Source organism: Musa acuminata, chromosome BXJ2-4 (genome assembly GCF_036884655.1).
Source record: "Musa acuminata AAA Group cultivar baxijiao chromosome BXJ2-4, Cavendish_Baxijiao_AAA, whole genome shotgun sequence".
In the NCBI taxonomy this organism is placed as follows: Eukaryota; Viridiplantae; Streptophyta; class Magnoliopsida; order Zingiberales; family Musaceae; genus Musa; species Musa acuminata.
The window spans coordinates 31328040-31351786 of NC_088341.1; the positions used below are offsets into that span (position 1 = coordinate 31328040).

At 39.6% G+C, this 23747-nt stretch overlaps 3 protein-coding genes across 7 annotated transcripts; all 3 read left to right on the forward strand.

Moving 5' to 3' along the window:
• LOC135610285 (uncharacterized) lies at positions 1-5340 on the forward strand. The gene is made up of 3 exons (XM_065104611.1): positions 1-1349; positions 2208-3953; positions 4888-5340. Exons 2-3 carry the CDS (start codon positions 2268-2270, stop codon positions 5041-5043), a joined length of 1842 nt encoding a protein of 613 aa, XP_064960683.1. The 5' UTR covers positions 1-1349; positions 2208-2267; the 3' UTR covers positions 5044-5340.
• Positions 5341-6640: 1300 nt separating this feature from the next.
• Positions 6641-9166, forward strand: LOC103980262 (receptor-like protein kinase 7). Its single transcript, XM_009396636.3, has one exon. The coding sequence runs from the start codon at positions 6641-6643 to the stop codon at positions 9164-9166; it is 2526 nt and encodes an 841-aa protein (XP_009394911.2).
• Positions 9167-13782: 4616 nt separating this feature from the next.
• On the forward strand, positions 13783-22389 carry LOC103988164 (autophagy-related protein 16-like). 5 transcript variants are annotated; one of them, XM_065104624.1, is made up of 10 exons: positions 13791-14047; positions 14144-14270; positions 16364-16545; positions 16638-16833; positions 20315-20400; positions 20915-21010; positions 21126-21278; positions 21363-21525; positions 21651-21749; positions 21862-22190. In XM_065104624.1, coding segments are annotated over exons 1-5 (543 nt in total). In that variant the 5' UTR covers positions 13791-14045; the 3' UTR covers positions 20351-20400; positions 20915-21010; positions 21126-21278; positions 21363-21525; positions 21651-21749; positions 21862-22190. The 5 variants fall into 5 exon arrangements, with proteins under 5 accessions (XP_064960698.1, XP_064960697.1, XP_064960696.1 ...); XM_065104623.1 differs by having other exon boundaries at positions 21126-21275; XM_065104626.1 differs by lacking the exon at positions 20315-20400 and having other exon boundaries at positions 13783-14047; positions 21862-22389.
• The last annotated feature ends 1358 nt before the right edge of the window (positions 22390-23747 follow it).

Sequence of the window (23747 nt, forward strand, 5' to 3'; positions counted from 1 at the left end):
CTGGAAAATGGGTGATCAGATCGTCCATCACATGCAGTATCATCTATCAGCAGTTTGAGACTCTGCAAGATGCAGAAATAGTTTTTGGTTCTTCTCTGTGAAGCTCTTGGAACACAGATGCTTGCAATTTTTGTCTTGTTTTCTTGCTTTCTTTTTCATTGGTTGCACGTTTCTCGTCCGCAACCACATCGTCTCGCCACCCTGCAATTGATCGACCAACATGCGCCTTAATTCGCGCCGCTCGCCGCCCACACGGATTAAATTCTGTCGCAGAGCCGACCGAGTGCAGCGTTCCCTGATCAGGCGTCACCCAATGCAGCCTCCCTTCTTGCAGTCATGTTGAAGGAACACCGGAAGCAAGCAAGCAAGGATATCGGGAGATGGATGGTGGACGCAACGCGAATCCACGCACGTTCACATCAATTTGGTTTCCGTCTCTTCGCCCAACTACTTTCCTCTCTCTCTCTCTCTATTTTTGTTCTCTTTACTTCTCTTGTCTTCTTCTTTTTCTGGCTTTGACTAGAGTAGGCCAAGGAGATGGGGACCCGCTGTCCTCTGCACTCTGCGGCCACCTCTCCCTCTGTCCTCTCTTCTTTAGTCTTTGACTGGAGCAGAGACGAGCAGAAATGGATCGAACACGCGGCAATTTTTATTAGCGTCATAATTTTCTCGCTTATCAGAGAGGGAAGAACGAGTTAAAAAATCCGATTTTGGGATGTATTTTACATAAAAGACCGGATTTTGAGGCTTTGATTCACATGGGGGTCGCGGAGCAGGTGGCATTCCCACCGCTAACCACGACGTCTTGGATTTGATTGTTCATTTCGATTGCTTCCTTCTCTAGTTTTTGGCCTCCCTGCAGTCATTAATGGTGGATTGGGGCGTTACAGTTGTTTCCGGTGCTTTGATGGCCGTTTTTGGTTCTCTGTGAGGGAACTATAGCTGTTCAATGCTTGAGAACTTTTGAGGCAAAAATGCCTACTCAGATTTGGGGAGGAAAACGTTCTTTTCTCTGCTGGTCTCCTTATCTTGCTTTACAGTACTTCATTTCTACTCCTTTGTTTGCTGCTACAGTTATCGGTTTATTCCCCTCCCCTTCTCTTTCCTCTAATAATCCTTTTGTCTCTTCCTTTCCAATCTCCGTCTCTAATCTCTCTCTTTACTGATCATATCAGCAGAAGACCTATTCGATTTTCACCCAAAGAATATATTGTGCATGCCTTCATCTTCTTGTCGATCCTCCCTGTCTCTGTTCTTGTGGGTCTTGAGATCTTGATTCGCTAAAAGACAAAAACGATCCCTTTCTATAAGCAGCTCCGACGCAAGTTTGGCCAACATCTGCATCCGAGGTGAGATCTTTAATGCCCTGCTCTTATGTTTCTTTAGTTTCATATCTTTATTTAGGGTTTTGTGAAGGGTTTTGGATGTTAAGCATCCGATGAAGATTAAGGAGCTTTACCAAATTGCTCTTTGGAATAATAAAAGTAAAGACTCAACATGTGATGGGGAATTTGTAGGAGAAAAGGGATATGACATTCCAACTGTTGATATATATGTTAGAAATCTAGTGAGAGTGGTAGATATGGCCGTGATGTATTTCTCTAATGATAATTTAGGAGAATGTCTCACAGGGATAGCTTATGGGTGGTAACAAAGGCCTTAAACATGGAGTGCTGTTTGACATGAATTGGAAAATAGTATATTAACTTTGGGAATTAAAGATGAAGAATCAACTTTAGGCTCGCTGTAGTAATATAAATTTCCATTGAGGCATTGCACTTTGAACTCATCTTTATAAATGTATTCAAGTAGAAAGCAGCTTGTGCTTTCCGTCGTATGAGATGCTAATATCATTTTCATGCTTAAGTGTAATGTAAGTGTGCAATGTTTACATCTTCATTTTTCTTTTTCAAATAGAGTTTTATTTGTACCCAATTCATGACATTATTTATATGTTAGAAAATAAATTTTTCGCCAATCAGAAAAAGAAAATGATTCTCTGGAAACTGTATGGCTTGAATCGGTGGCATTTAGTAACCCAATGAAATTTGAGTTATTCTTCCCAAAATATTTTTATGATAGGTGTACTTGTGATTTCACTAGTGTAATACAAAAGATACATCAAATTTATTTGCACATGGAACTTATTCGTATAAATGTATGCCTTTACTCTGTCATGGACATGTATATTGTTTTTATCATTGCAGCGTGAAGTTTGCCAGGTTTGTTCTTCTGAAGTTTGATGTCACGATACATGCTGTTCTAACATGACATCAGAAAATATGAACTTGGAAGGGCAAGAACTGCTAAGAGATAAATGTGCTGTAACTTCTTGTTTGGTAAATAGTGCAGAAGTTGGAGAAGACAACCACACTAATGTTAATTTTTTGGAAGTTAAACTGGATTTGAAGGAGCTTATTAGCAAGATTCCTTTCGTTTGGGATATCAAACACCTAAAGCTTAGTAGAAGATGCAGACAGATCCAAAGAACATATCCATGCAGCAATCAGATCAACTTTCATGATTATATCATGGATGACGATATAAACATCCCTGCTGATATGACTGCTTCTGGTGTAGACTTCAAAAGCTCAAAGCATAGGAAAGCAACTCGAAGCATGGACAATCTGAGCACCTTCTCTGTTGAATATTCACCTGATGAGCAGTCGGAAAATGTAATCATTACTTCTCCAGCTAAATTAATATATGATTCAGTAGAAGGGATCATAAAGAGAATAGGCCTCACGGAAATGCCATTGCCTTTTGATCCACTTAAACAAGATGTTGGTATGAATCATATTAGATTGAGATCGGCCAGCACCAGAGAAATGAAATTCTCGGATTTAGCAAGATCTCCTTGGAATTGTAGATCACTGACAAAATCTCTTAGGAAACATGGATCTGAAGCAAAATTCTCTCAAGAGTCGATTTGTTCTTGCTCAAGTACAAGGTCAATTTCCTCCTACCAGTCCGCCTCACCTTCAGATGGCTTTGTCACATCTGCTGCACTTCTTCGCTGTGTATCGGAGGGCAACGTTCCTTATTTCTTATTTGTCGTGGATGATGATGGATGTGAAGTATACATGGCCAGACCTCAGAAGATCAGAGCCTCTGTTGACAAGCCCCTGGATTATATTTATCAGTTCCATTCATGGAAAGCTAGCAGAAAGAAGTGGAAGAAAATCGTTATTGATGCTTCTTCACATGTTGGAAAGATGAAGGTATCAAGTTCTTTAATTGTGAACTCTAACAGATCTAAATTCATGGAGACTGAGTTTGTTTTATTTGGTGCCAAAGAAGAAGAACGGTCCACTGAGAAGAAAAAGTCATTATCTAATTTCAAGAGGATTAATTTGAGATCCAAAAAAGTGGCTAAGATATTTACACCTACCCGTACGTCCAGGCACGATCCTAAACTTAAGGTTGATGAATCAGGTACTCAGTTTGAGGAGCCATGCCATCTTTTTCCTGATGAGCTGCAAATTATTGATGAATCAGATCGTGCAGATCACTTTGCAAATGAGTTCCCACCCAATCGTGAGTTGACTGCAATAGTTGTCAGAGATTATGGATATAATAGCTCAAAAGGAGCATCTTTTGGCGGTTGGGGCCTCAAGTTCTTGGAGAAAGTTGAAACCGATGATGCTAATTTTTTTCAAGAGTACCCATCATCTTCTTCTGAAAGTTGTGAAAACACATCCAGAAGTGCCACAAAGAAGATTTCCAGGAATGTGACCGTTCTAGTCCCAGCTGGGTTTCATGGTGATCCAATTGCCAGAGGTGGTGGCCCTTCTAGTCTTACTGAGAGATGGAAGTCAAATGGACATTGTGACTGTGGTGGATGGGATGTCGGGTGTCCAATAAAAGTACTAAACAATGACTCTATCTGTTCAAAAGTTTTGCTTGAGGCCGAGTCGGAAGAGGATTGCAAGTCATTTGAACTGTTTATAGAGGTGCAGTATACATTTTAATTCATTAGATTGTTTGGTCTCATTTTGACTACTTTTGTTGTCTACAGCTTTTGTATTGATTATTTGAACTTGTGTGCTCGCACGCCATTTTTATGAACCTGATGTTGCCTAGCAATTTTAAGTGAAGTTCCATGGTTGAATCTAGTTTTTCATCTTCTTGAGCTTAAACGATGAATCATTGAATATCACATTATTATTTAGACTTATCGTCAATTCTGAAAATTCATTAATTCTTCTATATCTTCTAGAGATTTCCAAATATGTTAGCACGTATAGACAAGATCTGTGAATTTATGTGGTCGAAAAACTATATCATCTGTCCTATGTGAGAGATTGAATCTGTCTTGCCAATTTGTTTTTCTTTTCAATTCCAAGTATCTCTGATTATGTATTTCACACAATTTTCCTGGTCATTCCGTGAGACTTCATACAGGTAAATTTTGGTACCATAGCGACGATCGTTAAATGGATTGCCATCCACCCTTTTCTTTTTACTCCTAAACTTTTGAATCTCTCCAGTTACGCTGCTGATGATTGGTGAACCAATTGCTAATGAATCATCGATTGCACACAGATCATGATCTGTTTTTGATACCTTTTTTTCATTTGTGCTTTTCATTTCTATTCTGGCTTTTCCTTTTACTAGATGAACACAAGCTTGTAATCTATCATGTGCAGTAGTAGTCATACTTCATGTTGCAAAACACAGACCATTCTTTTCTGTCTACTTTGGTTACATGTCTCACCATGAACAATAGCTTGATTACTTCCCAACATAGATTGCATCGGTATGAGTTGACTATTTGGATGTTTCTCATTGCATGCTTAGTGCCTAATAGATGAAAAAGACACTACATGACTGTTTCTATGTGATTAATGTTCATTAATGTGTAAATTTTGTTGTGTTCATTCTCAGGGTGGAAAACACACACAACCGTCTCTCCAAATGTTGACTGTGAGCAAAGACTTGTATATCGTGAACTTCCAGTCAAAGTTATCAGCCCTGCAGTCTTTCTCCATAGGAGTTGCGTTCATCCACTCAGAGACTCTAGAATCGTGTCCAAAGCTGTAACATACACATGTTTTTAATGTGGAACAAATGGAAGAAACTGTTTCTCCAACTTGCAGAAACAGTTTCCTGAAATGATGAACTGACACACAGTAAATAGAAGGAAAATATTGTTTAGTTTGATTGAATCAGAATAGGAAGATTCAACCTCTCTGATGTAAATCCAGTGGGCATATTATACAGTTTTCCCACTCTAGTGATGATCTCAAAACCTATAACCCAAAGAAACATCATCAAAAGTGGATCCTCATGCTAAGAATCCAAGTCTTTCTCCATTCTTCTTTGCCAAGCGGATCAACGCTTGTCTCTGCTTTCCATCAGCCCCTATTGCTTTGCAGAACTCCGTCATCACCTAACAAGAAGAAGAAAGAAAGGACAACCGTCTTGATTGAGTTGTTCTGATGCTCTTAGAACAACTTCATTATTAGACTGCATGATACCTGTGAGTGCAGTGCTATGGCCTTCCGCCTGATCGGCTTCGTGGCCGTAGGCACCGGCACGATGGCCAGCATCGCCCGATCGTCACGGTACAAATCAGGGGTCCAACTTCCATGGAGGGCAGAGGAGAGACTCTTGATCCGTAGCTGAGACGGAGGTGGCTACAGTGATAGAACCCCAGACGAGGAATTATATGTAGATTGATCTTTGAGGAATATCAAACTTTGGAATACTGTAGGGGTTCCATCTCTTAAAAGTGGTTATATGACTATGATTATAGATAGATCTTATTCTCAAAGAGATGAATACTATATGCTTATAGAGGACTTCAAATCCTAACCCTAGGAACTGTTTCCTAAGTAAGTTATCCCTTTTGCCCTCAATCCTAGTCGATCAGCCCAGTAAAAATGGTTTGGTTTGCATTTTTACGCTGATAGCAACTCAAACTCTTAACTATAATAGAAGAAAAAAGAAAGCTATTAAATCCATGATGAAAAAACTAAATCATTAGTCTGATGAGCATAAATAATAGATTAAAATTTATGATTAGATATGTAAGTAGTTTAAAATTTGAAGTTCATGTACTAATTAATCACCATGTAAATAGGGGTTAATGTAATGTATTGAAATTATTTTCAAAAAAAAAAAGGAGAGAGAATGAAATTAGTGTTTAATTTATTTTTGTATGTAACTAAAGGTTTTTTGAGCCATCCAAACCATCAATCCAAATATAAAAGTTCAAATAAATAAATAGTATGCCAATCTTTTAATATTCCTGACCAAAATTAAAATACTCCATGAAGAATATCCACTAAAATTCTTGACTGGGTATGTCCTATTTATTGCAGCTGCCACCATACAGACTATTCCTAGAAGTTAAGTATCTATTGCCAAGAAAAATTACAACAGCATCACTATTCCTTATAATAAATTTAAAAAAATATTATTAAAATTATGATTCTAAGTTCCATCGTTATTAATTTTTTATTCATCAAATTCAGGTGTCTGTCACTTTACAGGCAAAGGAAGAATTCCTGGAACACTGCAACTTCCTAGAACACTGGTTTTCAGCATGTGCAGCAAATAGGACACTGTCGTATGGAAGAGACTACGAGCATGGCCAATAATTCCCTCGAAGATTACCATCATTTCCGGCCCAAATATGAGCTCCCTTCTGCTGCTGCTCCTCTTCCTCTGCCTCCTCCGGGGTGGCAATTCATCGCCGGAGGAAGAGCTGCAGATTCTTTTAGAATTCAAAGCATCTCTGAGTACCACCAAGAATAACACCTTCGAATCATGGACCTCGGAGGGTCGCTCCACTTGCAGCTTTGCCGGGATCAAGTGCGACTCCACCGGCTCCGTCTCCGAGCTCGACCTCACCGACTCGGGCCTCTCCGGCACGATACCCTTCCGTTCCCTTTGCCGCCTCCCCTGGCTCTCCAGACTCTCCCTCGGCTCCAACCTCCTCTGCGGCTCCATCACTGTCGGCCTCCTCAACTGCACCAGTCTCCGCCATCTCGATCTCGGCTTCAATTCTCTCACCGGGGCCGTCCCCGGCTTGGCGCCTTTGAACGAGCTCCGAGTCCTGAACCTATCCGACAACGCCCTCACCGGCCTCTTCCCGTGGGGCTCGCTGGGTAACCTCACAGATCTGGAGGTGCTAAGCCTCGGAGACAACTTGTTCGATTCCAGTCCCTTCCCTGAGGTGGTGGTGAACTTTGCCAGGCTCACTTGGCTGTTCCTATCGGACTGCAACATCCGCGGCGAGATCCCGTCTTCCATCGGGAACCTAACGCACCTCGTCGACCTTGAACTCGCTAACAACTTCCTCACCGGTGGAATCACTGCGGAGATCGCAAGGATCCGCAACCTCTGGCTGCTGGAACTCTACAACAACTCGCTAACCGGAAGCCTTCCGTCGGGGTTCGGAAACCTCTCCAACCTGGCCTACCTCGATGCGTCCATGAATTTGTTGAAAGGGGATCTCTCCGAGCTCCGCAGTCTGAATAACCTCGTCTCCCTCCAACTATTTCTTAATGACTTCTCCGGCGAGGTCCCGCTGGAGTTGGGGGACTTCCGGTACCTAACGACCCTTGGTCTCTACTCAAATGGGCTCACTGGAATGCTTCCGCCGAAGCTCGGGAGCGTGTCGGAGTTCGAGCACATAGACGTGTGGGATAACTTTTTCACCGGCGAGATCCCACCTGATATGTGCCGGAAGGGGAAGATGAGGAAGCTTCTAACAGGAGACAACAAATTCACCGGAAAGATACCAGAGAGCTACACCAACTGCTCATCGTTGGTCAGGTTGAGGGTGAGAAACAACTCCCTCAACGGCGTGGTTCCTGCCAGGCTCTGGGGCCTGCCCAATCTGGTGATCATAGACCTCGCATTCAACCGATTCGAAGGCCCAGTAAGCGCAGCGATCGGCGAGGCCAAGCCACTGAATTCTCTGTTTCTCAACAACAACAACTTCTCTGGCAAGCTGCCGGACATCACAGGAGCAAGGTGGCTCGACCTACAATACATGGACGTCTCCTACAATCAACTGACAGGAACACTGTCGCCACACCTGGGAGAATCCAGGACGCTCGTTTACTTGCTCATGGCGGGCAACCAGCTCTCCGGACATATTCCCGACTGTTGGCAGCGCATGGAAAACTTGACCTTCTTGGATTTGTCCAGCAATAATCTCACCGGAAGGATTCCGAGCACGATGGGCTCCATGGTTAGTCTTCACACGTTGCACTTGAACAACAACTCTTTCACCGGCCGATTTCCTTTGTCGCTGCGCAAGTGTCAGGGTCTTGTCACGCTTGACCTCGGAGAAAACAGGTTCCACGGAGAGGTTCCGCCATGGATAGGAGACAGCTTCCCGGCGCTGAAGATTCTCCGCTTGCGCGCGAATAGGTTCAGCGGCGGCATTCCTCCACAGCTATTTCGCCTTGCGGCGCTTCAGCTCTTGGACCTCGCTGACAACGAGCTCACGGGAGGCATACCACGGAGCGTCGGTAATCTAACAGCGATGGCCATCAGACGACAACAGCGAGACGATTTGGACAGTAACGTATTTGGTTACTCGGACAGCGTTTCATTGATGTGGAAGGGGGAAATGTCTTTCTTCAAACGGACACTTTCACTGGTTCGAGGCATCGATCTCTCGTGCAACTTTCTATCGCAGGAGATCCCATCGGAGCTGACAAATCTTTCAGGATTGGTCTACCTAAACTTATCCAGGAACGATCTGACAGGATCTATACCAAGTGCGATCGGCAATCTGGACCTGATAGAATCTCTGGACTTGTCAAGGAATCAACTTTCAGGTGCAATCCCCCCAAGCATCGCTTCATTAACATTCCTGGATTCGTTGGACCTATCAAACAACAACTTGTCGGGGAGAATACCCTCGGGCAATCAACTGCAAACGCTTGACCCCTCAGTTTACGCCGGCAACGACGGGCTCTGTGGACCTTCGTTACCCAAGAAGTGTTCGGATCATTTGGAATGGTCGACTGATGTCGAGGAGAACGGCGACGGGGATGAAATCATATGGTTATATCTCGGCACCGGACACGGATTTGTGGTGGGTTTTTGGGGATTCATAGGCCTTTTATCCTTCAAAACATCTTGGAGGCTTGCTTTCTTTCGTTCCATGGATAAGGTGCTGTCGAGATTATCCATAGGGTAGAAGAGGTGAACCTCCACGTCTCAAATATTCTTACCACATACTGAAGCAAGCGGTCACTATGGAAACAAATCGATATACTTACCAAAGAAAGGAAAAGAGAAGAGAAGATGGACACATAATAACAGAACTCCAGCAAGAATAGAAGAAGGATTTGCTTCCACAAAAGGCATCAAGTATGGAATGTGCATAATTCTTCCGACAAAACAAGTTTAAAATGTCAAGAAAGATTCTCTCTTTGATTGGCAGCAACACTTTCAAGTCAAGCAATAATAAAGGCCATCCTCAAGATTTTCCGCTACATCAACTAAATAAATAGTGAGCAGGCATGCAGACTATGTATTCTGTGATCAGAGCCTCCCACAATCTGTTGGTATTGAATACTTCTACTGCAGAAACGATGTAATCTGTGCAGAAGATTTACATAATGGTGCACAAACAAGAATCCAAATACTCATCCTCAGATTCGCTTGAATCACTGTAAATAATCCAGGAAAAAATTATAAGTATATATATACCAAAGATATGAAAATTAATTCTTACTTTGACAAGCCTTTGAAATTAATTTCCACAACAAGTCGTAAAAGAAGATAACAAAAAACAAATGTCTCTATTGGAATGTAATATCAAAATATTTAGAACGATTATTTTATAATCCAAAAGTATCTACTTCAATCCGATTTGTTACACAGCCACATAGACCCTTTACGATACACTTAAAGAGCTGCTTTTTTTCTTAAACAAGATCCAGTCTCTCTTTAAACACATACTACCCATATGATTATAACTAATAGCAGTTTATAATCAATCCTAGGCACTTCCACCGCAATTCCTTTATAGATGTCTACTTTCCAAAACCAAAACCGTGTCCTCTAACAGACCGTCGATCACATGTAGCTCTACGCTAAAAGGGAACTAAACCAGTTTTCCATCTAAATAAATCTTAGTCATGTAATCCGCTTGGATTTTCATAATCAACAACAACAAAGATACTGTTTGCAGCAATAGGGCATCAGCAACACGGTTACTTTCCAAGTATTCAGCTCTGTTTAATGCAAACTCTGTTTGAATTTGTTAGCATAATTTCTTGTAACATATACTTGTTCGTAACAGGTTAACTAATGAAGAGGCATTCAGGCTACATTTGGAATATTATATTTTTAATATGCATCTTGAAAAAGAAACTTGAATGAATGTGCAATTATGGAATGCTTTGAGTGCTTGAAAACAATAGATGAAAATTATATTTTAAATTTACATTGACATAAGTGTTATTTATTAAAATTATGTTTCAAAAGCATGTTGAATATTATATAATAAATTGATCCTTTTAATATTTTTAATATTTATTCAAAAGTAAATATATATTTTTTATTTAAATAAACATATATATGTGTGCGTAATCTTTTTAAAAAAATATATTGCCTAGATATATAACAAATTATATTATAATCATATAAATAAATAAATAATATTTAGAAATAAATTAAAAATTACCTTATAAAAGACATAAATCATATTAGTTTCTCACTAAATCATATATTCTACAAATGCTAAAATGTTAATGCTAACTTGAGATAGCACTCTTTGAGTATTTGTAATGTAGCAGACAAACCAAATAAAATTTGAAAATAATTTATCAAATATTAATTCACATTTGAAATATGTATTGGGCCCTCAATACACATCTCAAATGTGTTCCCAAATACACCATAAATAATACAGTCATCAAGTCCAAGGAAAATACTTATAAAATACTAATCTCGCTCATAGAAGCACATATACTAAATTTTGGCAAAAAAAAAAAAAGTAAAGCAAGTGCATAACACAAAGATTTATATACACAATAACCTATGGCACTAAATTATGAAAAAGAAAAGTAAATCAACTGCATAACACAAAGATTAGTCACTTGCATAAATCAGTGATATAAAAAAGAGAACAGAAAAGAACAATGATGCCACCAAACAATTATAAAGATCAGTGCTCCATGTATGAAGTAAACCATAGATGGCTAGCATGGCAACAATTTGGTAGATTTCCTCTAACAGAGATGGCTAGTTCATCTATTTCAACCATATAAGAAAAGAAATCAGAAAGAAAGATTAAATAAGCCTTTGAAAAAGTAGGAATGCCTGGTACAGGGATTTGGGATTGACCTGGGCTGGAATTCCAAAACCTCCACCAGATTGTCGCCTTTGCAATCATTCCACTGGACGTTCCTCGCCGAGCCCTTCTTCCTCCTACCGGTCGCCACTCCTCCACTCTCTTCTGCAGGCAAAAGAGATTCCTTCTCGGCTTCTGCCTCTTCCCTCCTGTTAGCACCCTTCACAGATTCCACCACAGCAGAGGGCCTATTCCTATTGCAAACTTTACGGATCTTGCCACTCAAACTCATGTCTTTTTCACCGCAGATAAGAAACCGCAAGAAAGGGCACTCGAGAAACGTCTCATAGGGATTTTCGCCCTTCCAGAGACCACAAGAAAACCTAAATCTATCGAACCCAGTCCAACCAAAAGAAATCTTGAAATCTTTCCCAACCCAAATCGTGACTGCGATCAAATATGTAACCAGGAATAAAAGCCGAAAATACAGCGCCTTATTTCCGAGCAAAACTCCACAGCGATATCCGAAATTAAGCGGAAAAGCCGATGGAAGTCGAGAGGAACATGCAATAACGGAAAGAAATCACAAGAAATCGTGCGACATAGAAGATGATCTGTTTTCTATGAGGAGAGATGCGAGGGGAATTGGGAGAGGAAGAAGGCGGGCTACGGAAAGCCGCACATCTTTATCGCCAAGAAAACTGAATCTTGGCCACCCTTGGATCTTACCCTTAATATTATCCCGATTAATTCCCAGTCGGTAGATCCTGTAGGGCCGATGTATGTTACCAATAACTACACCGGTATCTGAAAGGGGTACCGCGTTAACGGATAGAGAAGCGAAAAGGATCGAGGAGAGAGGCCAACTGCCGAACGGCCATAATCTTTGTACCCATCTGGTAAATAATGGGTCGGACGGCCCGAATCAAATTGGGCTTGGCCGACTCCAATTTAACCTGAACTTTCTCTCTTTCTCCGCCACCGACATGCTTCCGCCCAATACTCTCCGGTTTCTGCTGGCGTCGCGTCCATCATCTTCTTCCTCCGCCTCCACCTCTGCATATCTTTGTATCGCCACGGAGGATCTCATTCCTTTTCGTAATGAGCATGAGTTTGTGGGAAGTTGTCGAAACCCCCCATTTCAGGTACGCATGTGTCATCGCACCGAAGCAGGTTCTTTAAATCGTTTTCCATACTGTTCTTTAATCCCATTTCATGATCTTTTTCGTTATTTAGCTATCTTCTTGATGATGCATTCGATGTATGCATATGCTTTTACTTTCCACCCTGATTAAAAGAAGCTCTTTTTAGTCAAAAGGTGTTCGCTTTTGTAAATTGGGGGACGATTTGCATATGGATTGATATCTCCATCGTTATGTTGATGACGTGTGTGTAAAGAAATCGAGGGGTATTGTAGGCTGAAGCAAGTTTTACAATTGTTGAAACTTCACACCGCGTGGAAACGTTTATTTAGAAATCCATAATTACATAGTCTTTCTTTTTTTTTAATTGTGCTTTTCTCAATCATTTACATTTTATTGTAACATAGATCAAATCAACTATTTACAAGGAAAGTAAACAATTCTTGAGATATTACAGAAATCTTTGAGAAATCTTAAAATCATAAAGATAAACCTTCAATATTTATGAAATATTTCCATTCATCTGATAAAAAAATTTGCATATGTCATGAATACTCATACAACATAGCCCAATATCTACACAACTGTTAAGGGACATCCACGTATAATATATGCAGAAAGATCGAATACTTGATGGTGCACTTTTCCATAATAGATGGAGAGGCTGAGATTTTTAATCCAAATCAACCCATTTAAATACTTTGACTGAATTATTTAACTATCTTTTAACTCGAATCCGATCGGTAAGTTACACTTAATTACCAGTTTCTATAGTCTGGAATTAGTGGAACTGCTCATGATGTTTTCTTTTGTGGCAACCAAAGATAAGAATAGATTATTCTTATTGTGAGAAATGAAGTTAGTCCCTTTAAATTAAAATCAATTTATTTCATCAGAAGGTATACTTATCCCAGGCTTTCTATGATGATGACATGACACTTGCAGGCTATTTTAGCTGCATCTAATTGTCTTTTCTGTAGATTGGCAAGTAACTCTGTTAATGTCAAGCCGCTTGTGATAGATAGTTCCTCTTCGTTTGGTACTCTCTTCTCCTTTCCACCGCCGCCCATTGGCACTTTGGTTTTCCTGATCGTCAACCTTCTTCCCTGCTACTGTCAATGGCATGGCATCATAGTTGGTTGCCGACTATATTTATGTACCATTTCAGGTTCATGCATCCTCAGGTCATTAATTAGCTGAACTTGTAAATAAAATTTAGATATAAATATTTATTCATACATATTATTTTAGATAAAAAAAAATATCTACATTATTTATGGATAAAATATATAATGAGTCCGGTCCATGCATATATCAATTTTTATCCAAAATAATATGCATATTATTTTGAATATAAATTAAAAATGTTGGCTCAAAGCGGGTTTGGTTTTTCTTCGACGAATCGGTTCTGCAACGGACCGAACCAGAGACGACCGAACCAACATCAGCCGACAAACCGGGTCGGGTTGCTTTCGGCTTCCTCTTCTTCCCAGTAAAACCCGTAGTCATCTAAGAAACAGCTCTGCCTTTCACTTCCTCCCCATCGATCGTCGATTCGGGTGAAGAGGAGGAACATCGATCGATTCGATGCCCCCAGACCCCTTGATTTGCTCTTGAGGCGTCGATTCGGAGACATGTATGCAAGCTCCAATCACTTCCCCCTCCAATCGTCCTTGTGTTGGGGCAGCTGTTTGCTTGCTGGATTTTGATTTGTGTTTTCTTGGATCTCCAGGAGCCCGGAAGAGATCGGGACGGCGGCGATCAAGCGCGCCATCGTGGCTCTCCGAAAGCGGCATTTGCTCGAGGAAGGCGCCCACGCTCCGGCCATCAACGCCCTCTCCAGACCCCTCGTCGCCCAGGTACGTCGAGACTGCACCATGGAATCGGGGGCAATGGCAACCCTCTATTGATGTAATAGTGGGAGTTCCGGTGCTTGTCGGTTATCCTAGAGCAGGATCGACACCACGGGAGAACGACCATTGTTAGGTTTATGCCTATGAACACGGAGGAACTGGATTATACTCTCTGGAAATAGATTAAATTTACACAACATGCGATTTGATGTCGTCTTCGATGACTGCTGCTGTCTGGAGGCTATATCGGAAATTGATTCTTCCTTAATCCATCTCCCCTGTGCTCTTAATTCAACACCCCTAAAACTTATACTTTTGAAACTTTTTATCCATCCTAATTAACCATAGAGTATGACTTAATTATTCTTGTCGTATTGCTAAATTTTCACTTCATATGTTTGATACATTTTGTCTTAGTCTTTTTATTCAAAACCCAAGTTCCTAAGTTGTTTTGATGGTCAAAGGTCAATGCTAGCTAGACTCTGATTAGTCAAAATCATTATCGTCAACGAAGCACACAGACCATAAAATTTTATCTTGAGTATGCTTTGAAATAAAAGCATAGTCATTTAGTTAGACTGTTGTGAAAATCTGGGACTGGCCTTATCTTGTTATTATATCCGAATTAATTGTCATAAAGAATCGCCATTGTGGCCAAGGATCTAAGTCACCAGAGAATGAGCAGTGTCATTGATCCTTGGAATGGTTTGTGTAGTTTGATCTAGATTGACATGGCTCAAGGATCCAAGTCACCAGAGAATGAGACTGTAATTCTTTTACATGCCACTCCAACCACAAGTTATTTCATAAATTACCGCGTAAAGTTACAATCTTGCATGAATACCTTTGAAACTACATAGAAACCATTCTGAATAAAGTTTATATAAACCTATCCAAATTTTCAACCATCATGTGCAAGCATGAAAAAATTAGGCTTATATGACAGCTATAACATTTGCATTTAGCCAGACATGCCCGCTAGGCGACACCAGGAATTGTAGAGCCCTAAAAAGGATGAGTCGGCTTAATAAGGATTTAATTTTTATTTTTTGTAGCATATATAAGCATCATGTCATACTGGTTTGCCACTAAACTGTGTCCAATCCTTAATTAGTGTCTGTGCTATTGGAGGTGTGACGGGGTCTTCTATGTTTCGGATTATGACAAGATGGTGGTGAATTTCAACTGAGTTTCAGATGAAATTTTTTTCATTGGTTGTATCCTCATATTGGATTTTCTTCTATCATATCAAGATACAATTGAGTTCTCATCTCTCCAAAAGAAATTGTGGGAGGTTAAGGCTAAGTTTGTCCATCTCTTATATGTCTTTGGTATGATGGTTTTAATAAAAAAGATAGCAGTGACAGTTGGGTGGAACAGGGTGAGATTTGCCATTTACAAATTCTCCCCAACTTTTAATTTAATCCTCTTTCTCATCCCTGCACCGAATTCTGACAATGTAGGAATTGTCTTTCCCACCCTTGCTCTGTTGGTAAAACTTCCTTCGCTTGGATCAGGCTTTTTATGTCTGACATACTTAGGATCCTCAGTACTCGAACCGAATAACTAAGCTGAAGGCCAGATACTTCAAAAATAATAGAAGTTAGAGAATTAACTCCAGGGAATTATAAAATCATGAAATTGGGAATTTGGTGACAATGAGGGAGAGGAGAGAGACAAAGGGAGGAGAAATGAAGAGAGTGAAAGGATGCAGAAAGGTGATGGATGGCTAGTAGGATGTTAATGTTATAATTTGGGGTAAAATGGACATATATGTGCATAATACATTATGCATACAAAAGGCCAACCAACATTTAGAATAAACTCAGACTTAACCAATAGTCATTATAACACATGTATTTCACCCATAACAGACATTATTGATTTGCTTTTAGACACATTCTATTCTTAATGAAGTCATATCTAATGGATTGAAATCAAATTCAAATTCTGGTTGTTGTTATGTTAGACTAAAGTGGTCATTCGGTGATGAATGACTGAAAATAACATAAATCATCTTCACTCAGGTCATTAATGTATATAAATTTATGTGTGTATATATATGGTCTGTTGTGTTACAAAGCATTGAAATCTAGCAGGGCTTGGAGTGGAAGGAAAAAGCTGAAAACCTTGAGCTGGAACTGCAACAATGTTACAAAGCTCACACACGGTTATCTGAACAGCTTGTGGTAGAAATTGCAGAATGCAGAGAATCAAAAGCCCTTGTTCAAGAGAAAGAAGAATCAATTAATAATTTGCAAAATGACATCTCACTAGCAAGGTTGCCTTTATACAACCAGTATTACACATGTTTAACTAAGTGCTATTTGTATGAGTATGGTCATATTAATTTCATAAAAACAAATGTTTCAGGGAAGAAAACCTACAAATTAAGCAGGACCTAGATGAAAAGACAAAAGCTTTGGATTTGTTAATGAGTGAAAACCAGTCACTCAAAGCACAACTTGAGGAGATTAGATTGAAACTGAAAAAAACAGAGACTGAGAACAAGGATTTAATTGATCGTTGGATGCTTGAGAAGATGAATTCTGCAGAAAAGCTAAATGAGGTACTTTCAATTCTTATAATAGTGATTTCTAGCTTTATGGTGACTCTTTTTCCTTCTAATTTATCAATGAATTATGAAATGTTTCCATATGGTTGTCTACTTCATATCGATAGGATTTTTCTTTTTACAAATGTGCCTCAAAAAATTGTATAATTGAATTTATACCAATATGAAGTATAATATCTTGGTCTGTGTTCATCTAAGGATTTAAATACTTGTTGGAGCAGTATGTACAGCGATAAATTTTTTGGTCCAATTAAATGCTGATATCGAAAGTCATAGCTCATATAGTACAAAACTGTCATGTTGAAATTTTAAGGGCTAATTAGGCCCATGCAAGGACTGTGTTAGGCCGAATGAGAGGTCCAAACAATGCCCCAAGAAGTCTCACTATCGTGGCACAATCTTTGAGACTGTGTCAGGCGGTGGTACCGCTAGTCTGGGCGGTTGTACCACCCCTGGCAGGGTACCAAGCGGTGGTATCGCCAGTCTGGGCGATGGTACCACCCAGCACTGCCCCCTATGCGGTGGTACCGCCCCGGGCAGTGTTAGTGTCAGACTGACGCTGGGCGGCGGCGGTGGTACCGCCCATGCCCGGGAAACCCGGGATGAGATGTTTTTAGGCTCCAAGTTTGAATCAACTTGAAGCCTATAAATACCCCTCTCATCCCTGGTTAAAGGACACAAGCATAGAGAATACAAAAGTGAGAAAACGCTACGGCAATCTCTTTATAAATTCCCTCCATTTTAAGTTTAGAATTATGTAAAAGAGGAGTGTGAGTGCTTGTAAGGGTTATCTCCTAAACCTGTGAAAAGGAGAAGAGGGGTGTAAAAGATGATTGGCCTTCGCCTATTGAAGGAAGGCCTATAGTGGACACCGGTGACCTCATCGGAGGAGGAAGGTGAAAGTGGATGTAGGTCACGTTGACCGAACCACTCTAAAAATATGATTTGCATTTTACCTTAAGCAATTTATCCTTACTGCAAACCTCTTTAATAGCTTACTGCCTTGTACGCTTTCGGGCTATCATTACGAAACTGGTTTTATCGAAACTAAACATTTTTGAAGAAACTGGTTTGTACTTTTTCTACCAACCTAAAGCAGCAAGATATCCATTTGCTTATCATTTTTGAAGAAAATTCATGTCCTAGATAAAATATAAAGGTTGGTAAAGAAAAATTAGCTCTACTGATATTGATTCATATGTCCCTAATTCAGTCTAATAATTAAACTTTATTGCTTCAACATATCATAATTAAGTGACAAAGTACATTTTTATTTTTATTTCTTTGGAAAAAGATAATAGTATAACTATCAAGACTACAAAGAAACCTAGTCAAATCCATTAGGTTGTAAGACATTTTCACTAATATTCCAACAATAATAATGAGACCCTAAAACTTCAATATCAAATCGATATTAGATAACATTTGTCATGAGATAATTAACATATTTTATATTATGATTTATGTTCTAATTCCATTAAGATTAAATCTCCCCATCTACATTCCTTGTGTTAACAAACATATAAAGAGAAAATTAAGGTTAATTACTTTTAATTGTAATTAATATTAGTAGTTTGAGCTATATATATATATATATTAAAAGTAGTCTTAATGTTTTTATTATTATAATAAATTGAATTACTGAGATTAAGTACAAATATTTGTATAAGTAAAACTGAGTCATTTCGCCTTTAATAAATCAACCATATATAATTCAGTGATACATTCGGATTTTGTGATTCCCGTCCTTTATGAATTTGGGACCCATTAGTAACTCAACCATCTAACGGGTCGAGTTCTAAGGATCCGTAAGCGGGTAAATAATTAGGCCATTTAGCGGATTGAGGATTCCGATCCATATTATCGGGTCGGATTTGTGTCATGGAAACGGGTTATTAGGCCTAATAAACCCTTTATAACAATAGTCATTATTTTTCCCTTCTTACCGTTGACGGCCCGTCCGCTTTCTTCTCTCGCTCGCCCTTCTGCAGCCCTACTAGAATCGCCACCTGTGCCACCACCGAAATCCCATCTATCTGATCCTTCCGCCACCGTTCTTTCCTCCGATCTCGATCCCTTTGCGTGTTACGAAGGGGAGGTTCCATGAACTGCGAAACCTGCCAACTCAAGGAATTGGTGAGACCCTATTTTCCGAAATCCTTTTGGCCCTTGTTTGTTTCATTCCTAACCTCATCCTCGAGTAGCTTCGAGTAGGTTCGCATATACCGATCCTCGTTTCTTGCCTCTTCTTCGTGTAATTTCAGGCGTGCTTAGTAGCTATCGCTTTAATTTCTTGTTGACTATTCTTCGATCATTAATACCAGGTGGTGGTGCCGACAGAGATACAAGATGTGCTGCGTTGTAAGTTCAATTATTGCTTATGTTAAACAGTGGAATTGGCATGACTATGATTAGGATGTGTAGCATTTGTCTTTTACGATTGTTAGTCTTGTACAATCAGCTGATTACCATGTAGTGGCTTTCTCACCGTAGCTATTTTTTTGCTGATGCATCGTAGATGCCCCTGTATGTAGATGTCAGGCATGTGATAGCCGTGTGTCATGCTGCACAACACGTGCTACAAATGCCAACAACTTATGCAATGCTGACTTATAGTTCATGTGCACACCTCGATACGAATGATAAGTTGGTCTGACTTTGCCAGATTCCTAGTTTCGTGAGAGAAAAAGGGTAAAATGTAAATTGTTATAGCTTCGGAAGGTCTAGCACTTGCATATACATGCAATTAAAGGAAAATTCGGTGTCATTTCAATGATTTAGGTAAGAATTCTTTTGTATTTGAGAATATCAAAAGTTACTTTCTAGATTTCTTGGGAAACTAAAGATTTTAAAGTGAGCGAAAAAACAATGCAATGGTAAAAAAATGGTTAATTGCAAAGATATGAAAGTGCTCGACCCTTACGCTATATGAAAATTTACGTTTTTTATCCACGAGATTTTCAATTTGACATGGTCACACCAATTTATCATTCATATAGAAGTTTATGTGGCGCCATGTCATAAATATACAATTTAGTTTTCCGATTTTGCAAGGAAAATATAAGGCTAAATTCTTCAGTCCATGGTTTCACTGTTTTCAAGCTCACTTTTCCAAAATTAACACAACTTTAGATTTTCCTGCACTCTAAATATAAAAAAAAGGAAAATTGTAAACATACTATTTTTTGTTTATTTATTTATACTTGAAGCATTTCATCATGGAATAAACTTTCTACAAATTTTCTTTGAATCAAAGTGGCGTAAACTATTTTTAATCTCTAGTTTTGCTTATGCCTTCTTTATCATGTATATTTTTTTCTGAACTTCTGAAACAAATGCTGGAACTGCTTTAGCATTCCAGACCATGTGGTTATAGTGCGTATACTGCCTGTGACCTTTGATCTTCAGCAGTTGTCTTTATCTGTTGCTGATTTTTGGACACCTCTGCATATATTTATCAGTTCCTTTTTTGCAGGCATATTGCATACAATTATCTTCCATAGAGCATTAGGACTTGTTCGGCCGAAGGATGTTGAGTGTGAACACTTCGAGCTCACCTATGTAAGTTGTTTGCCTTATAACAGAAGCTACTTAAGCTGTTGAGTTGTAACCATATCTGGCATATGTTGTTGCATACAGTGTCCCATTTGGATTTATTTCTTTATGTTTGCTTTCTTTCAATTTTTGTTGTGTATGGTGTCATAATGTGGCATCATCATTGGACACCCTTTCTTAACTAGGTAGCATATATCCAATTATCCATAGTTTATCAATCCAAGTTGTCATGACCTTCTCTTTATGCACATGACCGGATTCTGTAGCTAACAGTCAATCCACAAGTTTTGGCATGCATTATTATCGACTTGACAACCAAGAAAATTGGGCATGCCTTGGTGCTGTTTGGTGTGTTGCTTCTTTATAAAGTGTGCTGTTAGTTTATGGTTTGCGTTTGACCTGTAAAAGACTGCCAGTCTGTTGCTTAATTGTGATTTGCATTGCTTTTGTCTCCGTTGAAGTTCTTTGTTTTGCGTTTATGTTTCTGTTATAGCCATCTTATCCTGAAGCTTTCTTGCAGGTTCGTTGTGGAGATCATGAGATTGAATAGAAGATAGATGAAAAGATTGACCAGTTCATTGGTTGGGTAGAGAAACATCCAAACAGAAAATGCCAGGTTTATGCTTTTATATTATCAGATACCTATCAGTACTTACGGTTCACAGATGATGCTAGGACTTTATTTTCATTTTTTTTAGGCTGATACGTTCATGAAATTTTTGCTGGTGCAGGTATGCTTATCTTTTTACGAGGTCAAAAAACATGGTTTGGGAACAAAATTGAGCGCCTTTATTGGGAGCAGTGGTATATCAATTTACATGTGTTAAACCCTAAATCTCATGGTAAATCTCATTATACCAAAGCACCAGTAAGCACTGGAGGTAGTAAGGCTCTTTCTCTGAATTTGCCAATTTTATCATTATTTTATTATTTGATAATCTAACCTTCTATATATCTTATGATCTTAGAAAATGCATCTGAAGAGAGCAGTTCGAGACATGCTGCCTTAGAGTCATCATTATGTGAAGTCTTGTTTCAAATTATAAGATTTGCTGATGAGAAAAAAGACCACATTCCAACTGTACAAAACTCTGAGATTATATCATTTCCATTTGGGATCTCAACTCCAAGGTTGCTTTGTCCGGACACCATTCTCTATGTCCTAGTAGCCACAATGCTTGATTTAGTGCATTAAGTGAATTAGATTCTACACAACTCGATCTCCAGGTAACACCTTTTCTCGACATGTTCGACAGTTCATCGACTCCTCTTTTGGTTGGCATGCTGATGTGCTTAAGAGGATGCTGCAGACTGGACATCCTTCCATGCTCAGTTGACTTTAAAATTATGCAGGCGTAAGTTGCATACAGTCATCCTTTCATTTCTAAAAATGTTTATTCATGCTACAGAAACCATTGCTGCTTAAAATGTCATGGTAAATTAATATCAACTACTTCTCTGAACCAGGTTTATACTCGGTGGTGAATGAAGCTGAAGAGAAGGGGCATTTTGTCCATTGATCTTGTACATAACCCTTGGACAGGCCTATTAAATCCTCATCATTTGTTGCAGTTTCCTGAACTACATCTAAGGCATCATGGCAGACTACAATTGCCCCTGCACTTCAGTGTGAGTATCAATGCCAACTTATAATGTGGCTAACAAGTTATATCATGATATGCACTACATACTTTTGCTCAAATGTTCATTCGTCTGTCTCGGTTGCTCGCCGTGTTTCATATTGCTCTTTAACTTGTTTCATCTGCAAGTTTAAGTATGACTTTTCGTGCACCAAATAGGGTTCTTTAACTGGCCATGTTCTATTCTCTCGCTGAACTTGCATCAGGTCTGCAACCTGTAATTTTCATATTCTACAATTGAGTATTGGCTAGTGATCAACACTCCTGCAGTGGTAGATGACAGTAATCTACAATAAACATAGCTCATTCTTGGCATGTACGAATTTGAATATTTTATTGGATCTAGTAAAAATCATCTCATTGGAGATATATACAAGATAGCTGTTGCTGTTCACTTGGTTGGGCAGCTAAAGGCATCCTAGGTGAATCCCTTGGGTCCCTCCGCCATGTGGGATCTGCTGCACTATCTGAGCACACATAAAACTAATGTATGTTACTTTAAAATGTACTATTTATCCCTATTGAAGTGAAACAAAAGAGAGTGAGTAATTTGTCACTTAGATGTATCCATATGTAACGAATGAAAACATTTGTTCTAATGTCCATCGGATGAATCTTCTTCTAGTTTAGTGATTGCATTAGAATGTTTTGCATTACCCAAAACTTGGTCACGGGTACTGCCAATACTTTCTGGTTCGATCAGTGCAATCCTTTCTCTTGCATCTTCATCATCAAAGTAGTGAAAAGAATACCCAAGATGCCATTGAATGACATGACTGGATTCAGTTCCCCATTCATGCTAAATGGGATATGACTCTCTGGAGTTCAACTTGTCTCCCATCAAAGATAGAATCTTCTTCTCTTTGCTCTATCTTTCTCCCCAGTATCCCTGTCAAGCTTGACCAGTCCCAGAATAGAGAAGGCCAAACACAAAACACAGAGAACATATCCCTCCTTCCCTGCCATGACCTCCAGTATGTGTTCCCTTCACCGCAAGCCACACGGATCAACTGTGAGCAATATGCCTGAGCTATAGCATCTACACCTCTTGTAACATGAACTATTTCTTCAACAATTTTCCTGTCTCAAATGTCATTCCAGAAAGGGTAGAACTTGCAATGGTCCACCATCATGGGGTGCAAACTAGTCAGCAGAGGTGGTATTTAACATGTGCCCTAAAATGGAAGCCATCACCTCCCAGCTCACTCCTTGTTTGTGAAGATAAAGATCAGAACATATTCTGCAGGCAGGATGGGGCCGAGAACACAAGCATTTAGCTTGAACAGTGTGCCAGCTCTGATACAAGAGTTGGAGATATCAGGTTGTCCACTTCCAACCCATTTCCTGGGCCTGGATACCCACCCTACACGGTTGTGATAGATAAATAGTCATGTATAGCACAAATCGTATGAACGGCGACGGGGAAGAAATCATATGGTTATATCTCGGCACCGGACACGGATTTGTGGTGGGTTTTTGGGGATTCATAGGCCTTTTATCCTTCAAAACATCTTGGAGGCTTGCTTTCTTTCGTTCCATGGATAAGGTGCTGTCGAGATTATCCATAGGGTAGAAGAGGTGAACCTCCACGTCTCAAATATTCTTACCACATACTGAAGCAAGCGGTCACTATGGAAACAAATCGATATAATTACCAAAGAAAGGAAAAGAGAAGAGAAGATGGAACACACAATAACAGAACTCCAGCAAGCA

Bases quoted from the DNA above. Each gene is read 5' to 3' on its own strand.
- LOC135610285 (XM_065104611.1), top strand. From the start codon at position 2,268: ATGACATCAGAAAATATGAACTTGGAAGGGCAAGAACTGCTAAGAGAT. The intron at 3,954-4,887 runs GTGCAGTATACA...GTTCATTCTCAG, and splicing joins CATTTGAACTGTTTATAGAG to GGTGGAAAACACACACAACC.
- LOC103980262 (XM_009396636.3), top strand. From the start codon at position 6,641: ATGAGCTCCCTTCTGCTGCTGCTCCTCTTCCTCTGCCTCCTCCGGGGT.
- LOC103988164 (XM_065104624.1), top strand. The intron at 14,271-16,363 runs GTACGTCGAGAC...GAAATCTAGCAG, and splicing joins CCAGACCCCTCGTCGCCCAG to GGCTTGGAGTGGAAGGAAAA. The intron at 16,834-20,314 runs GTACTTTCAATT...CCTTTTTTGCAG, and splicing joins CTGCAGAAAAGCTAAATGAG to GCATATTGCATACAATTATC.